Genomic DNA, 24,988 nt, shown 5'->3' on the forward strand with positions numbered 1-24,988 from the left:
GTTTTTATGTTCCCTGCAAGTTTACTCTCACTCTAATTTTCCCCTCTTTATCAATCTCTTGGTCCTTTTTTGCTGAATTCTAAACTGCTCCCAATCCTCAGGCTTGCTACTTCTTCTGGCAACTTTGTATAACTCCTCTTTGGATCTAACACTATCCTTAATTTCTTTTGTTAGCCATGGTTGGGCCACTTTTCCTTTTGTGTTTTTACACCAGAAAGGAATGTATAACTGTTGCAATTCATGCATTTGTTCCTTAAATATTAGCCATTGCCTATCCACCGTCATGCCTTTTAATGAATCTTCCCAATCTATCATAGCCAATTCATTCCTCATACCTTCGTAGTTTCCTTGGAACAGAGGCGGCTGAGGGGAGAACTGATTGAGGTGTATAAAATGATGAGGGGTATGGATAGAGTGGATCGGAAGGAACTGTTTCCTTTGGCAGAGGGGTCAACAACCAGGGAGCATAGATTTAAAGTAATTGGGGGGAAGTTTAGAGGGGATTTGAGGGGAAATGCCTTCACCCAGACGGTGGTGGGGGTCTGGAACTCACTGCCTGAAAGGGTGGTAGAGGCAGAAACCCTCACCACATTTAAACAATACTTGGATGTGCACTTAAAGTGCCGTAACCTACAGGGCTACGGACCGAGAGCTGGAAAGTGGGATTAGGCTGGGGAGCTCTTGGTCGTGGACACGATGGGCCGAAATGGCCTCCTTCTGTGCTGTAAATTTCTATGATTTCTGATATAGGCGGTCCTGGCAAGGATGGCATTTATTCCTGCAGATATGACTGGACAGTGATCAGGAGCAAGAACCCCGATCTGTCCTCTCTCTCTCTAATACAAGGGGTCACTGGACAGTGCAGCCTGTCCAGAGTTCTATTCAGTACTTGGAGACAGTATCTCACCTCCACCGAGCACAGCCCTGAAAACAATCGAGAGCTCATTTCCGTCGGGCACATTGTTGGAGAGTCGGTTGCTAAACAACTTCCACTGATGCCTCCCACGCCCTACAGGCTCTCCGTCCCCTCTCCAAGCAGAATCAGGCCATACTGGCTGCCTGCCAACCTGCCCCGCTGCCCAGCTTAGGGTCTCTGGCGTCAGACAGCAGGCGCAGTGAGCAGCGCAGGCTGAGAGGTTGCAGGGTGCCAGCATGTCTGGCCATTCAGTCCCGGTCTCTCAGAGACTGGCGACAGACCCTCTCTCTCTCTGCACCAATATAACAGCACACAGCTGCTCCCCAAACTTCACAGCCAGGATAGATTCGTATGTCATATTCTTGTATCGGGTAAATTTAGCTTCACTATTGAAGGGTCGGCAATGCAGTAAACAAGTCTGGGCGAGGGGTTCCAGCAGTGGATGGGGCGAGGGGTTCCAGCAGCGGATGGGGCGAGGGGTTCCAGCAGCGGATGGGGCGAGGGGTTCCAGCAGCGGATGGGGCGAGGGGTTCCAGCAGAGGATGGGGCGAGGGGTTCCAGCAGCGGATGGGGCGAGGGGTTCCAGCAGCGGATGGGATGAGGGTTCCTGCAGTGGATGAGCTGAGGGTTCCAGCAACGGATGCGGTGAGGCAAAGGCGGAGAGAGACAGACGATGTTCGAGGTGGAGGCAGGCGGTCTCTGTTCCAGCAGGTATGGGGTCAGAAGCCGTTCTTGGTCAAATGGGACACTGAGGTGGGGATCAGTCAGGGTCAGCCTGATCCAGTGGTCAGGGAGGGGGATGGAGTCAGGCCAAGGGTCAGTTCGTGCCTGCACAGGGTGGGGAAGGTCAGTTTTATAGTTGAAGCATCCGATGTCCACTCTCTATTCGACAACACTGGGTAACTATCGGCTCAATGTGTGTGGCACACACTCAGATTCTACAGCGCCAGTTTCACAGCGAGATTCACCATGCAGCAACTGCCTGGCTCACAGGGAAATATGCTGGGATTAGCAGCTCCGGAATCCCCCCGCTAAACCTATAGAAATCAGAGTTGTTGCTGTGGTGGACAGCACGGAACAGGTTTATACACACACGCACACATACACGCGTACGCGCGCACACATACACAGGCACTCTCTCTCACGTACACATGCACGCACAGGTACACAGGCAGGCGCACACACACACACACACAGACACTTTCACACTCATCATCATCATAGACTGTCCTTCGGAATCGAGGAAGACTTGCTTCCATTCTTAACATGAGTCCTTAGGTGGCTGAACAGTCCAATACGAGAGTCACAGTCCCTGTCACAGGTGGGACAGATAGTCGTTGAAGGAAAGGGTGGGTGGGACAGGTTTGCCGCACGCTCCTTCCGCTGCCTGCGCTTGATTTCTGCACGCTCTCAGCAATGAGACTCGAGGTGCTCAGCGCCCTCCCGGATGCACTTTCTCCACTTAGGGCGGTCTTTGCCCAGGTGTCGGTGGGGATGTTGCATTTTTTCAGGGAGGCTTTGAGGGTGTCCTTGTAACGTTTCCTCTGCCCACCTTTGGCTCAGGAGTCTCGTGTCTGGCATGCAGACAATGTGGCCTGCCCAGCGGAGCTGATCAAGTGTGGTCAGTACTTCAATGCTGGGGATGTTGGCCTGGTCGAGGACGCTAATGTTGGTGCATCTGTCCTCCCAGGGGATTTGTAGGATCTTGTCGTCGAGCTACAGTACGCAGATGACGCCTGCGTCTGTGCACATAGAGACTGAACTCCAGGACATAGTCAACGTATTTACTGAGGCGTACAAAAGCACGGGCCTTACGCTAAACATCCGTAAGACAAAGGTCCTCCACCAGCCTGTCCTTGCCGCACAGCACTGCCCCCCAGTCATCAAAATGGCCCTGGACAACGTGGGCCATTTCCCATACCTCGGGAGCCTCTTATCAACAAGAGCAGACATTGATGACGAGATTCAACACCACCTCTAGTGCGCCAGTGCAGCCTTCGGCCGCCTGAGGAAAAGAGTGTTTGAAGACCAGGCCGTCAAAACTGTCACCAAGCTCATGGTCTGCAGGGCTGTCGTAATACCCGCCCTCCTGTATGGCTCAGAGACATGGACCATGTACAGTAGACACCTCAAGTCGCTGGAGAAATTACCACCAACGATGTCTCCGCAAGATCCTACTCTCACACACGGACAGGCACACACACACACACACACACAGGCACTCTGTCTCGCACACACACAGGCACTCTCTCTCTCGCGCACACACACACACAGCTACTGCAAAAACTTTGCAGAAAAGAAAAGGAGCACTTTGCAGGGCTATGGGGAAAGAGCAGGGAGGGGGACTAATTGGATCACTCTTTCACAGAGGTACGATGGGCCGAACAGCCTCCTTCTGTGCTGCCAGGATCAGATGCTGCGTGAAAATAAATCTTGCTGCTCTGCCTTTCTAGTTATTAAACAGAGGCCCTCGATATCAAAGAGTTATTCAGGTTATTTGCTAAATTTGCTGAGCCCCGTCAATTAACCAGGAGACAAACAGCCCCGGCGCGGTAGGACAGGGCTGGTGCAGGGCAGTCAGCGAGAACGAGTGAGGAGACAGGCAGAGAGTGAAGATTGAGTGACACACCTACAATCTGCCCACTGACTGATGGGCTGCGGGACAGTCACTGCGCCGAGTTGCCGAGGTAATGGGGCAGTCGGAAGCTGAGGATATCTGTGGTCGGCGTACATTGTTGCTCCATTTCTGCAATGTTATTTCACCAGCGCGAGGCATTTCCTCTTCAGTATCAGCAGGAAGTGTTGGTCACTGGTCCTGGCATCGAAATGTGTTTCATTCACTGACCCCCACTCACGGCTCTGTGGGAGGGAGCTGGCGCTATCCGCGAGATCCTCCGGCCCTCACAGATCCAGTGCCCTCGAGTCACTGCAGGAAATTGCCCGCCTCCTGCTGGTGACGAATGGAATCGTTGAGGAGAACGATTCATTCAATGGCCCCTCACAGCGGCAGTGTACAACTGTGCAATTTGCAGAGTGGCCCTTGTCCCCACGCAGAGTAACAACAGTCATCATCATCATAGGCAGTCCCTCGAACGAGGATGACTTGCTTCCACACCAGAAGAGATGAGTTCATATAAAACAATCAAGGCTTACCTAATTCAATCCAGTAGCTTTATACTAATTTATGGGAAACTGGAAACAGTAAAAATGTAAAATACTTAATGTCACTACTTCTTGGGACTGCTTCTACATGAAGTTACTATATGTACATATTTGTGCCTCAGTATTGTAGTCCACTACTTAGTCCCGATGTTCCAGTTCTGAACTCCAGGGTGGAAGATGCCTGTGCGTGGATTTTTTTAACATGGGGTGGCCGTTGCACACCAGCCACCATACGGGCTTGACAGAGCTAGATCTTGGTCCAGTGGGAAGGGTTAACCAGGACGACTGGAGACCTGCTCTGCTGCACGGACCTAGCGCACACACGTATCACAGTGTGGGCTGGCCCATGCTGCCCCTGGGCCCTCGGCTCTTCTGGCCCTGTACCCACATTCGCTGCACCTCCGCCACGATCTCTCGTCGCTCCTCCGCTGTACCTGGGTCCCGCTGATGTTCCAGCCCACGCTCCAAACGGCGACCTGGGCCGCACCTAGCAGCCGTGTGCCCAAACTGCACACTGTACTCGAACTGTGGCCTAACCAATGTTTTGTACAAATGTAGCATTACTGGGGCAGGTGCTCAACCCAGGGTCAAATAGGACGCAGAGGCTGGGAGAGAGTGGCCAGGAAGAGAGATGGAATCAGTGGCTGGGGAACGGGGCTTATGGTGGGTGCCAAAGGTGATGGCTTCAATACTGATGCTCAGCCAAGCTGGATATCAGGTACGCAAACTACAGAGGCAGCGGATAGGTCGAGGGAGGCAGGACTGGGTGGAGGGGAGCCGGAGGCGGGGCCAGGGAGACGTATCTGACCACCTCCAAGGAGCATGTAGATGAGGAAAAGGAGGAGCCTGAGGTTAGATGTTGGGGAAATCCAGAGGTCACAGTGCAGGGGTGAGAGGTCAGTCACTGCTGGAGACAGACTAGCTTCAATCAGAGGAATAAGATTGGAATGTAGGGAGGACCGACCCACTGAGCGGGACGAGGGAGAGGAGTCTGGTCATTTATGCTGTGCACAAGGACCGACTAAAACCACAATCAAACGGCCACATAAATCTGAACCCATGGTAATTAGAAGAAATCAGAGATCATCAGTCTGAACGGTTGAGTTAGATTGCAGCCTGGGTGTGTTGCCCGGACCGTGCAAACACGTCGCTCAGGCTTGCTACGCTGTGGGATATATTTAACCTCGGCCTCCTTCCCCACAGCTATCCGCTGACCTGTCTCCCTCCCCAGCACTGCCCCTCCCCTTCCTCCCCAGCACTGCCCCTCCCCTTCCTCCCCCTGGACTGGCTCTCTCCCCTTCCCCACTGTCCCAGTGCTGGCCCCACCCACTCCTCCCCCCGGGCCTTCCCCCTCTCCCTGCACTGGCTCCCCCCCCTCAGCGCTGACCAGTCCCCTCTCCCCCCCCCCCCCCCGCCCCACCGACCCAGTGCTGGCCCCCTCCCCCACATAGCTACTGCAAGGCTTCAAACTTGAACCTGCATGCCTAAGATTTAGTGCTTTGGAGAACAGTCTCTGCTCTTTCCCTGCTGTCCCGCGGCCGTCCCACACATCCTCGGGGGCAGTTTGCGAGGGGCTGAGGCCTGTGTGCTGATTGCAGCAGACAGCGGCCCAGGAATCGAGCCTGTCATTTTCTGCCTTAATAAATAAAAGCCAAGCTCCGCAATAAAAAGGATTCCTCCCAAACTACACACCGAGGGTTGCAATAATACAGCATTCATTTATGTCTGAAACTATGGCAGGAAATGTTGCAACCAACAGCAAGTGATAATGACCAGATTCTCTATTGTTGATGGTGTTGGTTGAAATATTGGGCAAGACACCCGGGAGAATTCCCCTGCTCTTCTTCCGACAGAGCAGCACTCCCTCAGTGCCGCCCCTCCGACAGTGCCGCCCCTCCGACAGTGCGGCACTCCCTCAGTACTGCCCCTCCGACAGTGCGGCGCTCCCTAAGTACTGCCCCTCCGACAGTGCGGCGCTCCCTCAGTACTGCCCCTCCGACAGTGCGGCGCTCCCTCAGTTCCGCCCCTCCGACAGTGCGGCGCTCCCTCAGTGCTGCCCCTCCGACAGTGCGGCGCTCCCTCAGTACTGCCCCTCCGACAGTGCGGCGCTCCCTCAGTTCCGCCCCTCCGACAGTGCGGCACTCCCTCAGTACTGCCCCTCCGACAGTTCGGCGCTCCCTCAGTACTGCCCCTCCGACAGTGCGGCGCTCCCTCAGTACTGCCCCTCCGACAGTGCGGCGCTCCCTCAGTTCCGCCCCTCCGACAGTGCGGCGCTCCCTCAGTACTGCCCCTCCGACAGTGCGGCACTCCCTCAGTACTGCCCCTCCGACAGTGCGGCGCTCCCTCAGTTCCGCCCCTCCGACAGTGCAGCACTCCCTCAGTTCCGCCCTTCCGACAGTGCAGCACTCCCTCAGTTCCGCCCCTCCGACAGTGCGGCGTTCCCTCAGTACCGCCCCTCCGACAGTGCGGCGCTCCCTCAGTACCGCCCCTCCGACAGTGCTGCGCTCCCTCAGTACTGCACCTCCGACAGTGCGGCGCTCCCTCAGTACTGCACCTCCGACAGTGCGGCGCTCCCTCAGTACTGTCTGAAGGTGGGGGGGGGGGGGGTCTGAAGGCGGGCAGGGGGGGTGGGGGGGTCTGAGGGCGGGCATGGGGGGGTCTGAAGGCGTGCGGGGGGGAGAAGGGGGAAAGGGGGTCTGAAGGCGGGGGCGGGGAAGGGCGTCTGAAGGCCGGGGGGGGGGGGGGGGGGGCAAGGGTGTCTGGGGGGGGGGGAAGGGTGTCTGAAGGGGGGGCGGGTCTGAGGGCGGGTGGGGGGGGTCTGAAGGCGTGGGGGGGGGGGGAGAAGGGGATCTGAAGGCAGGGGGGGAGGGGAAGGGGGTCTGAAGGCGGGGCGGGAGGGGTCTGAAGGCGGGAGGGGAAGGGGGTCTGAAGGCAGGGGGGGGGGAGGGGGTCTGAAGGTGGGGGGGGGGGAAGGGGAAGGGGAAGGGGGGTCTGAAGGCGGGGGGGGGTGGGGAAGGGGGTCTGAAGGCGGGGGGGGAAGGGGGTCTGAAGGTGGGGGGGGAAGGGGAAGGGGGTCTGAAGGCGGGAGGGGGGGGTGAGGGGAAGGGGGTCTGAAGGTGGGGGGGGGGAAGGGGAAGGGGGTCTGAAGGTGGGGGGGGGAGGGGAAGGGGGTCTGAAGGCGGGGGGGGAGGGGAAGGGGGTCTGAAGGCGGGGGGGGTGAGGGGAAGGGGGTCTGAAGGTGGGGGGGGGAGGGGAAGTGGGGTCTGAAGGCGGGGGGGGGGGAGGGAAGGGGGTCTGAAGGCGGGGGGGGGGGAGGTGGTTTGAAGGTGTGGGGGGGGAAGGGGAACGGGGTCTGAAGGCGGGGGGCGGGGAGGGGAAGGGGATCTGAAGGCGGGGGGGGGGAGGGGAAGGAGGTCTGAAGGCAGGGGGGGAGGGAGGGGAAGGAGGTCTGAAGGCAGGGGGAGGGGGGAGGGGAAGGGGGTCTGAAGGTGGGGGGGGGAGGAGAAGGGGGTCTGAAGGCAGGGGGGGGGGAGGGGAAGGGGGTCTGAAGGTGGGGGGGGGAGGAGAAGGGGGTCTGAAGGCGGGAGGGGGGGAGGGGAAGGGGGTCTGAAGGCAGGGGGGGGGAGGGGAAGGGGGTCTGAAGGTGGGGGGGGGGGAGGGGAAGGGGGTCTGAAGGCGGGAGGGGGGGGGGAGGGGAATGGGGTCTGAAGCCAGGGGGGAGGGGAGAAGGGGGTCTGAAGGTAGCGGGGAGGGGGGCGGCGGTGAGGTTGCACACTGGACAGAGTGAATTACATTCCTGCGGTAGACGGTCCATTTCCTGTGCTTCTCTCAGCCCACGGCCCAGGCAGGGGCCTTCACAGGAAGCACTGCAAACATCCTTAAATGGACAGGATTGTGGCTGAAAACAGAGTCGGCAGCGAGTCAGCAGGAAACAAGCCAGAGGCTTACTCCCGCAGGAAACAGTAGAAATGTTCAAATACTTCACATCGTTAGCTCTCACTCCGGTTCGAACGCAGCATATGAAATTCCTGATGGGACCACCCTCGCCGCCCCGTGGACAGGATAGAATAAGGTGTATTAGTTCATTCCTCCTGCTCACACGGCCCCTCCGCACAGTCCTGGGGTCGGGTCAGTGCTGCAGGACTCTGTGCTGCTCCAACTCTCGGGAAGGGTGTCACAGGAAGGGGACAGTGAGGAGTCCCGGGAATGGGAGCCGGATAGAGAGGTTAAAGTTGGGTACAGATACCTGACCTAGAAGGTTAAAGGCGATCAATCGGAGGTTGGCAAACCAGGTCAGGTTTTGGGAGGGTGAATAATGAAGTGCAGTTTCCAGGGGTTGCTGAATGGGTGACTGAGGCTCAGACAGGGTTATCGATTGCAGCGTGAACGGGAAGTGTGAAACAATGTTTTCACACGGTGGGTGAGGAGAACAGCAAATGCTTCACCACAACAGGCTGTAGAGGCAGAAACTGTAACATCAGCTGAAGGGAATTTGAAAAGGAGGAATATAAAAGAATCCGGGGATATAGGTTCAGAGTGGTCTCAAGGAGCTGAATGGCCTCCTTCTGTGCTGTAATTTCTCTCTCAGCTCCCGTGGCCAGTGAATAAGGAATATCCTAACCTTCTACCCCAGAGCCCACTGCCCTCTGTGAACTACAATGCAACAATTGTATTATTATTCATTCATTCCCGGGATGTGGGTGTCGCTGGCAGGGCCGGCATTTATTGCCCATCCCCAGTTGCCCTGAGGTGGTGGTGGGCCGCTGGGAGCGGGTTTGATACAACAGACGGGCCACTTCAGGGGGCAGTTAAGAGTTAACCATGTTGGTATGGGACTGGAGTCACGTGTAGGCCCAGCCTGGGTAAGGACAGCGGGTTTCCTTCCCTGAAGGACATCAGTGAACCAGCTGGGTTTTTAAGTCAATCGGACATTTCAGGGTCACTTTTACTGATCCCAGATTTTTCAACAGAATTCAAATTCACAAACTGCCCTGGTGGGATCTGAACTCACGGTCTCTGGATTATTAGGGCCAGTAACAGAACCACTCCAATTCCATATTACTTTTCATAAAGCACTCTCAAGGCAAGTATCACTATCACTAGGTATAGCACGGTGTTAGATCCAGAGTAAAGTTCCCTCTACACTGTCCCATCAAACACTCCCAGGGCAGGTACAGCACAGTGTTAGATACAGAGTAAAGCTCCCTCTACACTGATCCATCAAACACTCCCAGGGCAGGTACAGCACGGGGTTAGATAGAGTAAAGCTCCCTCTACACTGATCCATCAAACACTCCCAGGGCAGGTAGAGGGGGTTAGATACAGAGTAAAGCTCCCTTTACACTGTCCCATCAAACACTTCCAGGGCAGGTACAGCATGGGTTAGATACAGAGTAAAGCTCCCTCTACACTGTCCCTCTGCTACTGGATGTGGTTCCAATTTCACATTGTAAACTGGTAAAAGCATTTAATCATTTTGAACAAGGGAGGTGATAAGAAGTGTCATAAAAGTGAATTGTCTGTGGAGTAAGGCAGCTGGCGTTGAGACCAGTTTACAGCTGGGCAGTGTTGCTATTTACATCTTCTTTCCTCTCCACCTCAATCGAACACACAGCTCAGACCCACCAATCCGACACAGATCCTTCTGTACAACACCACAGGAAGCTGGCAGAGGAATGCAGACAGGAACTTTACACTCCTGGCAGAACTCCAAGCTCAATGTGAAATGAAATGACAGAATGGCTGAAATATGCGGAAATGGGAGTTTGAGAGAGAGCTGAATCAACAGTGAGGGCTGTCACTTGCATCCTCTGGGGTGCAGGATTAACTCTCAGGCTGGAGCGCAGACCTTTCACTCACAGTTAATGGGCAGGCCAGGGAGCACTGCAGTATGCACATAAAAGCTCAAAAAGGATATTTTAAAGCTTTTATTATTGAAGCCAAACCACACTGCTGCAAGATGCTGACGACATGCTATGCATTTTTTTCTGCCCCTCCCCGAAGGCACGGACTCTTTGCTGTAATAGGTGTCGGCCGTGACTCCGTGGGTCACACCCTCTCGAGTCTGGAGGTTGTGCATTCAAGTCCCACTCCAGAAACTTGAGCACATAATCCAGGTTGACACTCCAAGTGCAGTACTGAGGGAGTGCCGCACTGTCGGAGGGGGAATACTGAAGGTGTGCCGCACTGTCGGAGGGGCAGTACTGAGGGAGTGCCTCACTGTCAAAGGGGCAGTACATAGAAACATAGAAATAGGTGCAGGAGTAGGCCATTCGGCCCTTCGAGCCTGCACTACCATTCAATGAGTTCATGGCTGATCATTCCCTCAGGACCCCTTTCCTGCTTTCTCTCCATACCCCTTGATCCCTTTAGCCGTAAGGGCCATATCTAACTCCCTCTTGAACATATCCAATGAACTGGCATCAACTCTCTGCGGCAGGTTAACAACTCTCCGAGTGAAGAAGTTTCTCCTCATCTCAGTCCTAAATGGCCTACCCCTTATCCTAAGACTGTGTCCCCTGGTTCTGGACTTCCCCAACATCGGGAACATTCTTCCTGCATCTAATCTGTCCAGTCCCGTCATAATCTTATATATTTCTATGGGATCCACTCTCATCCTTCTAAACTCCAAAGTATAAAGGCCCAGTCGATCCAGTCTCTCCTCATATGTCAGTGCTGCCATCCCGGGAATCAGTCTGGTGAACCTTCGCTGCACTCCCTCAATAGCAAGAACGTCCTTCCTCAGATTAGGAGACCAAAATTGAACACAATATTCCAGGTGAGGCCTCACCAAGGCCCTGTACAACTGCAGTAAGACCTCCCAGCTCCTAAACTCAAATCCCCTAGCTATGAAGGCCAACATACCATTTGCCTTCTTCACCGCCTGCTGTACCTGCATGCCAACTTTCAATGACTGATGAACCATGACATCCAGGTCCCATTGCACCTTTCCTTTACCTAATCTGCCACCATTCAGATAATATTCTGCCTTCATGTTTTTGCCCCCAAAGTTGATAAACTCACATTTATCCACATTATACTGCATCTGCCATGCATTTGCCCACTCACCTAACCTGTCCAAGTCACCCTGCAGCCTCTTAGCGTCCCTCTCAGCTCACACTGCCACCCAGTTTAGTGTCATCTGCAAACTTGGAGATATTACACTCAATTCCTTCATCTAAATCATTGATGTATATTGTAAATAGCTGGGGTCCCAGCACTGAGCCCTGCAGCACCCCACTAGTCACTGCCTGCCATTCTGAAAAGGACCCATTTATCCCGACTCTCTGCTTCCTGTCTGCCAACCAGTTCTCTATCCACGTCAGTATATTACCCCCAATACCATGTGCTTTAATTTTTCACACCAATCTCTTGTGTGGGACCTTGTCAAAAGCCTTTTGGAAGTCCAAATACACCACATCCACTAGTTCTCACTTGTCCACTCTACTAGTTACATCCTCAAAAAATTCCAGAAGATTTGTCAAGCATGATTTCTCCTTCATAAATCCATGCTGACTTGGACCGATCCTGTCACTGCTTTCCAAATGCACTGCTATTTCATCTTTAATAATTGATTCCAACATTTTCCCCACCACTGATGTCAGGCTAACCGGTCTATAATTACCCTCTTTCTCTCTCCCTCCTTTTTTAAAAAGTGGTGTTACATTAGCTGCCCTCCAGTCCATAGGAACTGATCCAGAGTCAATAGACTGTTGGAAAATGATCAGTGATGCACCCACTATTTCTAGGGCCACTTCTTTAAGTGCTCTGGGATGCAGACTATCAGGCCCCGGGGATTTATCGCCCTTCAATCCCATCAATTTACCTGACACAATTTCCCGCCTCATAAGGATATCCTTCAGTTCCTCCTTCTCACTAGACCCTCGGTCCCCTCATACTTTCGGAAGGTTATTTGTGTCTTCCTTCGTGAAGACAGAACCAAAGTATTTGTTCAATTGGTCTGCCATTTCTTTGTTCCCCATTATAAATTCACCTGAATCCGACTGCAAGGGACCTACATTTATCTTCGCTAATCTTTTTCTCTTCACATATCTATAGAAGCTTTTGCAGTCAGTTTTTATGTTCCCGGCAAGCTTCTTCTCGTATTCTATTTTCCCCCTCTTAATTAAACCCTTTGTCCTCCTCTGCTGAATTCTAAATTTCTCCCAGTCCTCAGGTTTGCTGCTTTTTCTGGCCAATTTATATGCCTCTTCCTTGGATTTAACACTATCCTTAATTTCCCTTGTTAGCCACGGTTGAGCCACCTTCCCCGTTTTATTTTTACTCCAGACAGGGATGTACAATTGCTGAAGTTCATCCATGTGATCTTTAAATGTTTGCCATTGCCTATCCACCGTCAACCCTTTAAGTATCATTTGCCAGTCGACTCTAGCCGATTCACACCTCAAACCATCGAAGTTAACTTTCCTTAAGTTCAGGACCCTAGTTTCTGAATTAACTGTGTCACTCTCCATCCGAATAAAGAATTCTCCCACAAAAAGATTGCTAATTAATCCTTTCTCATTACAAAATCACCCAGTCTAGGATGGCCAGCTCCCTGGTTGGCTCGACATATTGGTCTAGAAAACCATCCTCAATACACTCCAGGAAATCCTCCTCCACCGCATTGCTACCAGTTTGGTTAGCCCAATCAATATGTAGATTAAAGTCACTCATGATAACTGCTGTACCTTTATTGCATGCATCCCTTATTTCTTGTTTGATGCTGTCCCCAACCTTACTACTACTGAGGGAGCGCCGCACTGTCGGAGGGGCTGTACTGAGGGAGCGCTGTGCTGTTGAAAGGGCAGTACTGAGGGAGGAGTGCCATACTGTCGGAGGGGCAGTACTGAGGGAGCGCCGCACTGTCGGAGGGGCAGTACTGAAGGAGCGCCGCACTGTCGGAGGGGCAGTACCAAGGGAATGCTGCATTGTTGGAGGGGCAGTACCGAGGGAGTGCTGCACTGTCGGAGGGGCAGTACTGAGGGAGCGCTGCACTGTCGGAGGGGCAGTACTGAGGGAGGGACAGTACTGAGGGAGCGCCGCATTGTGGGAGGGGGCAGTACCGAGGGAGTGCCGCACTGTGGGAGGGGGTAGTACCGACGGAGCGCTACACTGTCGGAGAGGCAGTACCGAGGGAGTGCTGCACTATTGGAGGGTCAATACTGAGGGAGCGCCGCACTGTGGGAGGTGCCATCTTTCAGATGAGAGATTAAAGCAAAGCCCTGTCTGCCCTCCCAGGTATTAAAGATCCCATGGAACAATTCAAAGAATTGCAGGGGAGTTCTCCCCGGTGTCCTGGCCAATATTTATTCCTCGACTAACATCACTCAAACTGATTATCTGGTCATTCACCTTATTGGGACCTTGCTTTGCACAAATTGGTCGCCACCTTTCCAACAGTGACTGCACTAAAAACATGGCTCCAAAATGTCCCGAGAGATATGATAAGGTCGCATTTAAATGAAACTTTGTTGTCTCTCCTTGGCTGTGATATTAAAACGTAGGTCTCAGTTACGTTGCTCTCTGCAGGTTAAGCATCTGTGGCCTTATCACAACGCGAGGCGGAAGTGTTAGTTCAGGGTTACTGCTGCCTGAAGCCGAGGACTGAGAAACACTCAGTCAGATCGAGCTGCTGATTCCTGGCATCGCTCCCAAGTGTACTCTGTTCACACCAGGGACAGGGGCCAATAAAGCAGACTGACAACATGGTACATACGCAGCGCTCCGGAAATAAAAGGGTATCTCAGTGCACTTTCCGCGGGAGACCTGGGGCACCAAGATATTTCGGCAGTGGGAGAGACTGAAAGCACACTCCAAGCGATAGGTTTTCAGAGAATGAGGCGATCATGATGCAAAGGGATTTGGGGAGAAAATCCCAGAAGGTCAGGGCAGAATGGCTGGAAGACTGGCCTTTATCGGTGGAGCGGAGAAGTATCAGTAATCTAGAACATCGAGTCCAAAACAATGGGACGTGAGAGTGGGCAAGGCGGCCGAGCCATACGGGCTGCAGTGAGGGAATCAGAAACTGGGACAGGGAGCTTCAAACCGATTCACTAGAGCGGACGGAATCAATGGAACGTCACACTGGGGGGCACTGGAGAACAGGGGGCTGCGTGTGGGAGGAAAGGCTGGCTGCACGGGGCACAAATCCTTGGCATTTGCAAAAAGGTGGAGGCCTGGATTTAAGAAAAGTGATGCTCGAAGTGATCCAAGCAGGAGGCAGGGTTTGAGTAAGGCTGGGGGGAGAAGGACGAAGTGAGCGGGCACCAGTTGTGTACCTGGATAAATGCAGTTTGACCACAGGCCAGGCGTAGAGGAAGATGCTCGGGGTTATGGGATGCCGAGGATGCACGGACACTGTCCAGTTGGGGAACGGGCAGGGAAGTGGAGCTGAGTCCATGATCGGATCAGCCATGATCTTATTGAATGGTGGAGCAGGCTCGAGGGGCCAGGTGGCCTGCTCCTGCTCCTATTTCTTATGTCTTTATGTTCCCTCCGTGACCTGGACTTTGATCGAGTTCACGGCGGTGCGGTACGGGGCTTTGCTGCATGAATCCCACAGGAAATGAACTGGCCAATCTCAATCCTAATGTCGCAGTGTGCTGGGGCACAAATCTCCGACACGCACCTCTGATCACAGATTGTCGCTCGCACAAAGGTGTGAGAAACACTTATCGACCCGAGCCGCTGCTTCCTGTTGCTACCCTGTCACATTCCACTTCTTTCGTCTCCACGAAAGTCCCTCCGTGTTTAACAGCGCATCACACACAACAGCCCCAGCCTTTGATAGCACTGTCACAGCACTCACAGATTCAATATCTCACCGACCTCCAAACTCCACATTCCACCAGCGCTCAGCACCACCCACAAACATCCAGTGTCCTCACTGGGCTGATTTAAAGAATAAGTGACAACAAACTATTTGGAAAATAACGAAACCTCGATTGCACAGAAACAGGCCACTGGGCCCCACCGCTCCGTGCCGGGGTTTATGCTCCACACCAGCCCCCTCCCACCCCTCTCCATCTCACCCCATCACCATATCCTTCTATTCCTCTCTCCCTCATGTGTTTATCCAGCTTCCCCTTAAATACATTGATATTTTTCGCCTCACCCCCTCCCTGTGGTAATGCAATTTTTGAGCCAAAACACTTTACAATGTGCTCCTCGTGGGATAATCAATTTAGTTCTTCAAATTGCTTCAGCACAACCATCAATGTCACATCAAAAAATACATGTAAAAGATCCCACGACACTCCTCGAAGAAGAGCAGGGGAATTCTCCCCCGTGTCCTGGTGTAAAAGATCCCACGACACGCCTCGAAGAAGAGCAGGGGAGTTCTCCTCGGTGTCCTTGGGCCAATATTTATCCCTCATTCAACATCACTGAAACAGATGATCTGTTCATTTTCACATTGCTGTGTGTGGGAGCTTGCTGTGCGCAAATTGTCTGCCGCGTTTCCCACATTACAACAGCGAGTACTGCTGGGCGCCCACAATCTGGCACTCTCCCTCCCCCCCACGATGCCCACAGTCTGGCACTCACCCTTGATTCAGGTCATTCTCCGTGTTGTCCAGCCAGAGACGAACTGCCACTGCATTGCCTTCCCGGCACTGGGTGAAGATGTCGTCCATCCTGCCCGCCTTGTCCCGGCCGCTCCGACTCTGCTCCCGTTGCACACCAGGTGGAGAAGGCAATCGGAATGTGTTAATCCACAGTGGGAGGCAAAGAATCCAGCAGATCGATCACTAACCGCTCAGAATCCAATCTCACCAACAGCACGGCCTGAAAGGAAGCAAGAGGTTTTCAGGGTCACAGTTTGTGTTACAGACCCGGGGTCTCGGGTGTGGGCCCAAAGTAAACATTACCCGGGTAACCCAGAGCCTGTTTCTCCCCGGCAACCCCCCCCCCCCCGCCCCGCCCATTGTATTGATAAACACTGGGAAAAACCGAGGCCATTGTCTTCAGGACCCCCCCGTACAAACTCCGTTCCCTAGTCACCGACTTCAGCCCTCTCCCTGTCTGAGGTTGAACCAGACTGTTCACAGCCTTTCCTGACCCCATATCCGCTCCATCGCCAAGACCACCGATACCCACCTCCGATACATCACCCCATTCCACCCCACGGAGCTGTGCGAGGGAGGAAAGAGGCCGAGACTGGAGACCTTCCGCCTGTGTCGCCAAATGATGCTGGAGATTGACAGAATTAATAAGTTTTAACAAAAATGATGACTACAGTGTCGGCTGTGGCTCAGTGGGCAGCACTCTCGCCTCGGAGTCAGAAAGTTGTGGATTCAAGTCCTACGCCAGAGACTTGAGTCCATAATGCAGGCTGACACTCCAGGGCAGTGCTGAGGGAGCACTGCACTGTCAAAGGTGCCGTCTTTTGGATGCGACATTAAACCGAGGCCCCGTCTGCCCTCTCAATTTGACAGTATGACACTATTTGAAGATCCCCCCACCTCCCCATGTCCTGTTTGATATTTATCCCTCAACCAACATACTAAAAAACAAAGGGTCTGTCTCTCCTTCCTCCCCCAAACTCTGGGCCAGACTCTGCAGCGAGAGTATCCACACTGCAGCCCACAGAGCCCGCCCCGGCAAACCCGCCCCCACTAACTCAGCCCTCGCTAACTCTCTAACACAGCCCTCGCTCACACAGCCCCATTTACCTCTGGATTTGTGCTCATTGACGTGTCCTGACTGAGATTTGTGGGTCTGAGAGAAGTTGCTAACGCCGGTGTCTCATTGAGGCTTGAAATTTAAATCTCAAGAGCTGTGCGTACTTGTAGCTTGAGATACAGAGAAATTAATGAAGACAAAGATTTAAATGTAGCCCCAGGATACAGAAATGCTGGGCACTCCCTGCTCTGACACGACAGGCAGGCTCTCAGCGGCTGTATCCAGTGACTGAACCAGAAAACTCAGCGTAACATTGAGAAATTAAATCCCCAGGAGATCGAGACTCGTGGGAGGTTGTCGTTGTGGTGAGGTCATGGCTGAGATTGAAGTTTGTGCAAGTCGGGCCTGGAGGTTGGAGCTGAGCCTGGGGCACTCCCGAAACTGCTCAGCTGGTGGGTGCACAGATCCCAGTGCGAACTTGGACCTGTGCCGCTCGCCAATGTCCGTCAGGATGGACTCAGTCCGAGCTCCTACAACTGATATCCCAAGCTGCGAGGACACAAGCGGGCTCAGCTGTCGTGTTCTCGGACACTCTGGGCTCCCAAAGTGAGGTGCCAGGGGCCGGACTAAAGCCCAGCAGGGCATCAGTGCCAACACAAGGAGAGAGTTGGGTAGAAAGAGACACAGTATACATATCATCAACACCGAGTGAGGTTAGGGCTCTGAAAGGCAGTTGCTAAAAACTTCCAACACCCAACACAGCCCACGAGTAAATCTCACAATCAGGTCACCCACAGAAACAACAAGTTAATGTTAAAAGGGAGAATGTGACAAACTGTTTTTAACCCCTGCAGTCACACCCAGGAGTACAGGGAGCAGCTGTTGCAGTGCGACAGGAGAGAGGGACTTAAAGCCCAAAGCAGTGATCAGAACATCCAAAACCAGCACCTCACTTCTCTTCCCTCCCCCACCTCCCCTCAGGCTTTTACACCCAGCTTTGGCATCATCGGATGGGGGATAAACGCAGCAAACCATAAGCGTGCATGTAGAGGACTTGAGTGTGATTTCAAATCTCCCCCGGAGGAGCATGTACCCATGCCGTCGCCCCGGGGGTCTGAGCCAGTCTGGGGCCCCCAGCGGACCCCGTGAAGGGAGCCACACGGCTCAGTATTGGGTCAACTATCTTTATAACACCCAATGTAAACACGCACGTGTGCGGGTCAGGCACCAGGCTAAGTGGGCAGTACCCCCCTCCGGACGCCCCAAAGCGCTTTACAGCCAATGAAGTACTTTTTGAAGTGTGGTCACTGCGGCAGCCAATTTGCGCACAGCAAGCTCCCACAATTATCAGCAACAGATAATCTGTTTTAGTGATGTTGGTTGAGGGATAAATATTATAAAGTCATGCAGCACAGACAGAAGCCACTGTGGCCATGGCAGTATTTCAAACAAGTGCAGGGAGCCTCCACGCTGTCTGGGGCAGAGAATCCCAGAGACTCACCTCCCTCTGAGAGAAGGCAATCCTCCCCATCTCAGTCAGAAATAGCTGAGCCCTTCCCCTGAGACTGTCCCTGGTCCCAGAGCCAGAGCCAGCAGCCTGGGGGCAGCCCGCCAGCCCCGGGCCTCACAGTGCGGCGTGTCTCGGTGAGACCCCCTCCCACTGCCCACTGCCCCCTGCCCCGGGAGGGGGCGGACAGCAATGTGCCGGCTTGTGAACAGCATCCGCCGCCGCCGCCGCCGCCGCCCCCACAGCTCACCGTGTGCCGAGGCTGCCCCGGGGCCCCACTCCCCCTCACTGCCCGGGCCCCGGGGGTGGGGGGAGGGGGCTGGGGCCCGGGGCCCGGGGCCCGGGGCGGGGAGGGCCTCCAACCGGGGATCCCCAGCCCCGCTCGGAAGTTTGTGCAGACGGCGCGGCAACTTCACCCCCGGGCCCACAGACCCCGGGCCCGGGGCCAATCCCCGGCTCACTCCCCCCCCCCCTCCTCACTCCCCCCCCCCCTCCTCACTCCCCTCTCTCCCCTCACTCCCCTCACTCACTCACTCAGCTGCCGCTCCCGCTCTCTCTCTCTGTCCGTGTCCGCTCGAGCGTCGGCGCATGCGCACCAACAGCTGCAGCAACTGGGAACCGCCACAACCCAAAGTCCCAGAGTGTCCCAGACAGTGCCCAGACAGTGCCCAGAGTGTCCCAGACAGTGCCCAGAGTGTCCCAGACTGTGCCCAGTGTCCCAGACTGTGCCCAGAGTGTGCCCAGTGTCCCAGACTGTGCCCAGAGTGACCCAGACTGTGCCCAGACAGTGCCCAGAGTGTCCCAGACTGTGCCCAGTGTCCCAGACTGTGCCCAGAGTGACCCAGACAGTGCCCAGAGTGTCCCAGACTGTGCCCAGACAGTGCCCAGAGTGTCCCAGACTGTGCCCAGTGTCCCAGACTGTGCCCAGTGTCCCAGACTGTGCCCAGAGTGTCCCAGACTGTGCCCAGAGTGTCCCTGACTGTGCCCAGTGTCCCAGACTGTGCCCAGACAGTGCCCAGAATGTCCCAGACTGTGCCCAGTGTCCCAGACTGTGCCCAGAGTGTGCCCAGTGTCCCAGACTGTGCCCAGAGTGACCCAGACTGTGCCCAGAGTGTCCCAGACTGTGCCCAGTGTCCCAGACTGTGCCCAGAGTGACCCAGACAGTGCCCAGAGTGTCCCAGACTGTGCCCAGACAGTGCCCAGAGTGTCCCAGACTGTGCCCAGTGTCCCAGACTGTGCCCAGAGTGTCCCAGACTGTGCCCAGTGTCCCAGACAGTGCCCAGAGTGTCCCAGACTGTGCCCAGAGTGTCCCTGACTGTGCCCAGTGTCCCAGACTGTGCCCAGACAGTGCCCAGAGTGTCCCAGACTGTGCCCAGTGTCCCAGACTGTGCCCAGAATGACCCAGACAGTGCCCAGAGTGTCCCAGACTGTGCCCAGAGTGTCCCTGACTGTGCCCAGAGTGACCCAGACTGTGCCCAGAGTGTCCCAGACTGCCCAGACAGTGCCCAGAGTGTCCCTGACTGTGCCCAGAGTGACCCAGACTGTGCCCAGAGTGTCCCAGACTGTGCCCAGACAGTGCCCAGAGTGTCCCTGACTGTGCCCAGAGTGACCCAGACTGTGCCCAGTGTCCCAGACTGTGCCCAGAGTGTCCCAGACTGTGCCCAGAGTGTCCCAGACTGCCCCAGAGTGTCCCAGACTGCGCCAGATTGTGCCCAGGGTGTCCCAGAGTGACCCAGACTGTGCCCAGAGTGACCCAGACTGTGCCCAGAGTGACCCAGACTGTGCCCAGAGTGTCCCAGACTGTGCCCAAAGTGTCCCAGACTGTGCCCAAAGTGTCCCAGACTGTGCCCAGAGTGTCCCAGACTGTCCCAGAGTGTGCCCAGAGTACCCCAGACTGTACCAGACTGTGCCCAGAGTGTCCCAGACTGTGCCCATAGTGTCCTAGACTGTGCCCATTGTGTCCCAGACTGTGCCCAGAGTGTCCCAGACTGTCCCAGAGTGACCCAGACTATGCTCATAGTGACCCATACTGTGCCGAGACTGTCCCAGTGTCCCAGACTGTGCCCAGAGTATCCCAGACTGTGCTCAAAGTGTCCCAGACTGTGCCCAGAGTGTCCCAGACTGTGCTCAAAGTGTCCCAGACTGTGCCCAGTGTCCCAGACTGTCCCAGAGTGTCCCAGACTGTGCCCATAGTGTCCTAGACTGTGCCCATAGTGTCCGAGACTGTGCTCAAAGTGTCCCAGACTGTCCCAGACTGTGCCCAGAGTGTCCCAGACTGTGCCCAAAGTGTCCCAGACTGTGCCCAGAGTTTCCAGACTGTGCCCAGAGTGTCCCAGACTGTCTCAGAGTGACCCAAACTGTGCCCAAAGTGTCCCAGACTGTGCCCAGAGTGTCCCAGACTGTCCCAGAGTGACCCAGACTGTGCCCAGAGTGTCCCAGACTGTCCCAGAGTGGCCCAGACTGTGCTCAAAGTGTCCCAGACTGTGCCCAAAGTGTCCCAGACTGTGCCCAAAGTGTCCCAGACTGTGCCCAGAGTTCCCAGACTGTGCCCAGAGTGTCCCAGACTGTCCCAGAGTGACCCAGACTGTGCCCAGAGTGTCCCAGACTGTGCTCAAAGTGTCCCAGACTGTGCCCAGAGTGTCCCAGACTGTCCCAGAGTGTCCCAGACTGTGCCCATAGTGTCCTAGAATGTGCCCATAGTATCCCAGACTGTGCTCAAAGTGTCCCAGACTGTCCCAGACTGTGCCCAGAGTGTCCCAGACTGTGCCCAAAGTGTCCCAGACTGTGCCCAGAGTTCCCAGACTGTGCCCAGAGTGTCCCAGACTGTCTCAGAGTGACCCAAACTGTGCCCAAAGTGTCCCAGACTGTGCCCAGAGTGTCCCAGACTGTCCCAGAGTGACCCAGACTGTGCCCAGAGTGTCCCAGACTGTCCCAGAGTGGTCCAGACTGTGCTCAAAGTGTCCCAGACTGTGCCCAGAGTGTCCCAGACTGTGCCCAAAGTGCCCCAGACTGTGCCCAAAGTGTCCCAGACTGTGCCCAGAGTTCCCAGACTGTGCCCAGAGTGCCCCAGACTGTCCCAGAGTGTCCCAGACTGTGCCCAAAGTGTCCCAGACTGTGCCCAGAGTGTCCCAGACTGTCCCAGAGTGACCCAGACTGTGCCCAGAGTGTCCCAGACTGTCCCAGAGTGGCCCAGACTGTGCCCAGAGTGTCCCAGACTGTCCCAGAGTGACCTAGACTATGCCCATAGTGATGCATACTGTGCCCAAAGCATCCCAGACTGTCCCAGAGTGGCCCAGACTGTGCCCAGAGTGTCCCAGACTGTCCCAGAGTGACCCAGACTATGCCCATAGTGATGCATACTGTGCCCAAGGCGTCCCAGACTGTGCCCATAGTGTCCCAGACTGTCCCATAGTGTCCCAGACTGTGCCCAAAGTGTCCCAGACTGTGCCCAGAGTGTCCCAGACTTGCCGAGAGTGTCCCAGAGTAAACATTAGTAGTAAGGTTGGGGACAGCATCAAACATAAATTAGGGATGTGTGCAATAAAGGTACAGCAGTTATCATGGGCGACATTAATCTACACATTGATTGGGCTAACCAAACTGGTAGCAATGCGGTGGAGGAGGATTTCCTGGAGTGTATAAGGGATGGTTTTCGAGATCAATATGTCGAGGAACCAACTCGGGAGCTGGCCATCCTAGACTGGGTGATGTGTAATGAGAAGGGACTAATTAACAATCTTGTTGTGCGAGGCCCCTTGGGGAAGAGTGACCATAATATGGTAGAATTCTTTATTAAGATGGATAGTGACACAGTTAATTCAGAAACGAGGATCCTGAACTTAAAGAAAGATACCTTCGATGGTATGAGGCGTGAATTGGCTAGAATAGACCGGCGAGTGATACTTAAAGGGTTGACGGTGGATAGGCAATGGCAAACATTTAAAGATCACATGGATGAACTTCAGCAATTGTACATCCCTGTCTGGAGTAAAAATAAAACAGGGAAGGTGGCTCAACCGTGGCTAACAAGGGAAATTAAGGATAGTGTTAAAACCAAGGAAGAGGCATATAAATTAGCCAGAAAAAGCAACAAACCTGAGGACTGGGAGAAATTTAGAATTCAGCAGAGGAGGACAAAGGGTTTACTTAAGAGGGGGAAAATAGAGTACGAGAAGAAGCTTGCCGGGAACATAAAAACTGACTACAAAAGCTTCTTTAGATATGTGAAGAGAAAAAGATTAGTGAAGGCAAACGTAGGTCCCTTGCAGTCGGATTCAGGTGAATTTATAATGGGGAACAAAGAAATGGCAGACCAATTGAAGGAAGACACAAATAACCTTCTGGAATACTCGGAGACCGAGGGTCTAGTGAGAAGGAGGAACTGAAGGATATCCTTATTAGGCGGGAAATTGTGTCAGGGAAATTGATGGGATTGAAGGCCGATAAATCGCCTGACAGTCTGCATCTCAGAGTGCTTAAGGAAATGGCCCTAGAAATAGTGGATGCATTGGTGATCATTTTCCAACAGTCTATCGACTCTGGATCAGTTCCTGTGTACTGGAGAGTAGCTAATGTAACTCACTTTTTAAAAAGAGAGGGAGAGAGAAAGCGGGTAATTATAGACTGGTTAGCCTGACATCAGTGGTGGGGAAAATGTTGGAATCAATTATTAAGGATGAAATAGCAGTGCATTTGGAAAGCAGTGACAGGATCGGTCCAAGTCAGTATGGATTTATGAAAGGGAAATCATGCTTGACAAATCTTCTGGAATTTTTTGAGGATGTAACTAGTAAAGTGGACAAGGGAGAACCAGTGGATGTGGTGTATTTGGACTTTCAAAAGGCTTTTGACAAGGTCCCACACAAGAGATTGGTGTGCAAAATCAAAGCACATGGTATTGGAGGTAATATACATCACGTGGATAGAGAACTGGTTGTAATACGTCCTTATTATACAGTATAAATGCACACGAGGCCCATGCTTGAGAGAAGGTCAGTCTGTGACCTGTCCTTTATTTCATAGCACTCAAGTGCAGGAAGTGGGTGGAGCTTCCCCTTTTATATCTCAAGGTCTAGGTTAGGAGTGTCTCCCACAAGTTCACCACAGAGTGGTCATTGTTCTCACAGTGTACAGCTTAGGTCAGTTTATACATGGGTTACAATGATAGTTGAATACATGACATCACCTCCCCCCCCAAAGTCTTATTGGGATCACAGGTTAAGTCTCTCTGGTGGTTTACGCTCCCTTGTAGAGCGCCTGAGTTGGGGCTCCGGTTGTTGGGCGCTGGCCTGAGTGTCTGCTGTTTGCAGTGCCTCAGGCCTGTCCGGATTGCCCACAGTGACTGGGCTCTCCTCCCTTTGGTTCTGGTGTTCGGTCACCTGTGGTGGAGTGAATTCTATATCGTGTTCTTCCTCTGCTTCTTCTATGGGGTTGCTGAACCTCCTTTTTGTTTGATCCACATGTTTGCGGCAGATTTGTCCATTGGTAAGCTTAACTACCAGAATTCTATTTCCCTCTTTGGCAACCACAGTGCCTGCGAGCCATTTGGGCCCTGCAGCGTAGTTGAGGACAAAAACAGGGTCATTTACATCAATACATCGCGCCCTCGCATTCCTGTCATGGTAGTCATATTGTGACTGGCGCCTGCTCGCGACAATTTCTTTCATAGTCGGGTGTATAAGGGATAACCGGGTTTTGAGCGTCCTTTTCATTAGCAGCTCTACGGGTGGAACCCCTGTGAGCGAGTGTGGTCGGGATCTGTAGGCCAACAGGAGGCGTGATAAGCGGCTTTGTAGGGAACCCACTTGGAATCTGAGCATCCCCTGTTTGATTACCTGCACTGCTCGTTCTGCCTGGCCGTTTGAGGCCGGCTTGAACGGTGCCGTTCTGACATGGTTAATTCCATTGCCTGCCATGAAGTCCTGGAATTCAATGCTTGTGAAGCAGGGGCCATTGTCGCTGACCAAGATGTCTGGTAGACCGTGGGCGGCGAACATTGCCCGTAGGCTTTCTACCGTGGCAGAGGATGTGCTTTAATTTAAAATGTCACACTCGATCCATTTGGAGTAGGCGTCTACTACAACCAAAAACGTTTTCCCCATGAAAGGACCTGCGCAGTCCACATGGATGCGTGACCAAGGCTTGGCGGGCCATGGCCTGTACGTGGCTGCCCAGTCCCCATTCAGGACACATTTCTTGACTAGAGACAATAGTGGGTCTCGATTTGTCCAGACTTTAATCTGACGGGCTGTCACAGGTGAGCCTTCGCTTCCGAAAGCTTCAACAGCCATGACCATCTCAGCAGCATGCTCGGTAGCCCCCTCAGTAGTGGCGAGTGGGAGCCTGCTGAGTGCATCGGCGCAGTTTTCAGTGCCCGGTCTGTGCCGAATTGTGTAGTCATAGGCGGCTAACGTGAGTGGCCACCTCTGTATGCGGGCCGATGCGTTTGCATTTATGGCCTTGTTGTCGACCAAAAGGGACGTTAGGGGTTTGTGATCTGTCTCCAGCTCAAATTTCCTGCCAAACAGGTACTGGTGCATTTTCTTTACCGCATATACACATGCGAGCACCTCCTTTTCTACCATCCCGTAACCCCTTTCTGCCTGGGACAGAATTCTGGAGGCATAAGCTACCGGCTGTAACTGACCCTTGGCATTGACATGCTGCAACACACACCCGACACCATAGGACGACGCATCGCACTTAACACAAGTTTCTTACATGGGTCATATAACGTTAACAGATTGTTGGAACATAACAATTTGCGTGCTCTATTAAAA

General features: G+C 53.9%; 1 protein-coding gene across 4 annotated transcripts in view; it reads right to left on the reverse strand.

Annotated features, from left to right (window-relative positions):
• Positions 1-18,800, reverse strand: part of ilk (integrin-linked kinase) — a 52,105-nt gene extending 33,305 nt beyond the window's left edge. Inside the window, exons 1-2 of one of the 4 annotated variants that reach the window (XM_070892639.1) lie at positions 18,740-18,800; positions 15,626-15,865 (exon numbers count right to left, since the gene is read on the reverse strand). In XM_070892639.1, coding sequence (XP_070748740.1) covers positions 15,626-15,714 — 89 coding nt within the window. In that variant the 5' untranslated portion in view covers positions 15,715-15,865; positions 18,740-18,800. Of the gene's footprint in view, positions 1-15,625; positions 15,866-16,752; positions 18,125-18,203; positions 18,346-18,739 lie in introns of those variants that run through there. The other 3 variants (XM_070892638.1, XM_070892641.1, XM_070892640.1) reach the window with 3 other exon arrangements.
• Between the last annotated feature and the right edge of the window lie 6,188 nt (positions 18,801-24,988).

The sequence above is a fragment of the Pristiophorus japonicus genome, chromosome 10 (genome assembly GCF_044704955.1).
Source record: "Pristiophorus japonicus isolate sPriJap1 chromosome 10, sPriJap1.hap1, whole genome shotgun sequence".
Taxonomy (NCBI): domain Eukaryota; kingdom Metazoa; phylum Chordata; class Chondrichthyes; family Pristiophoridae; genus Pristiophorus; species Pristiophorus japonicus.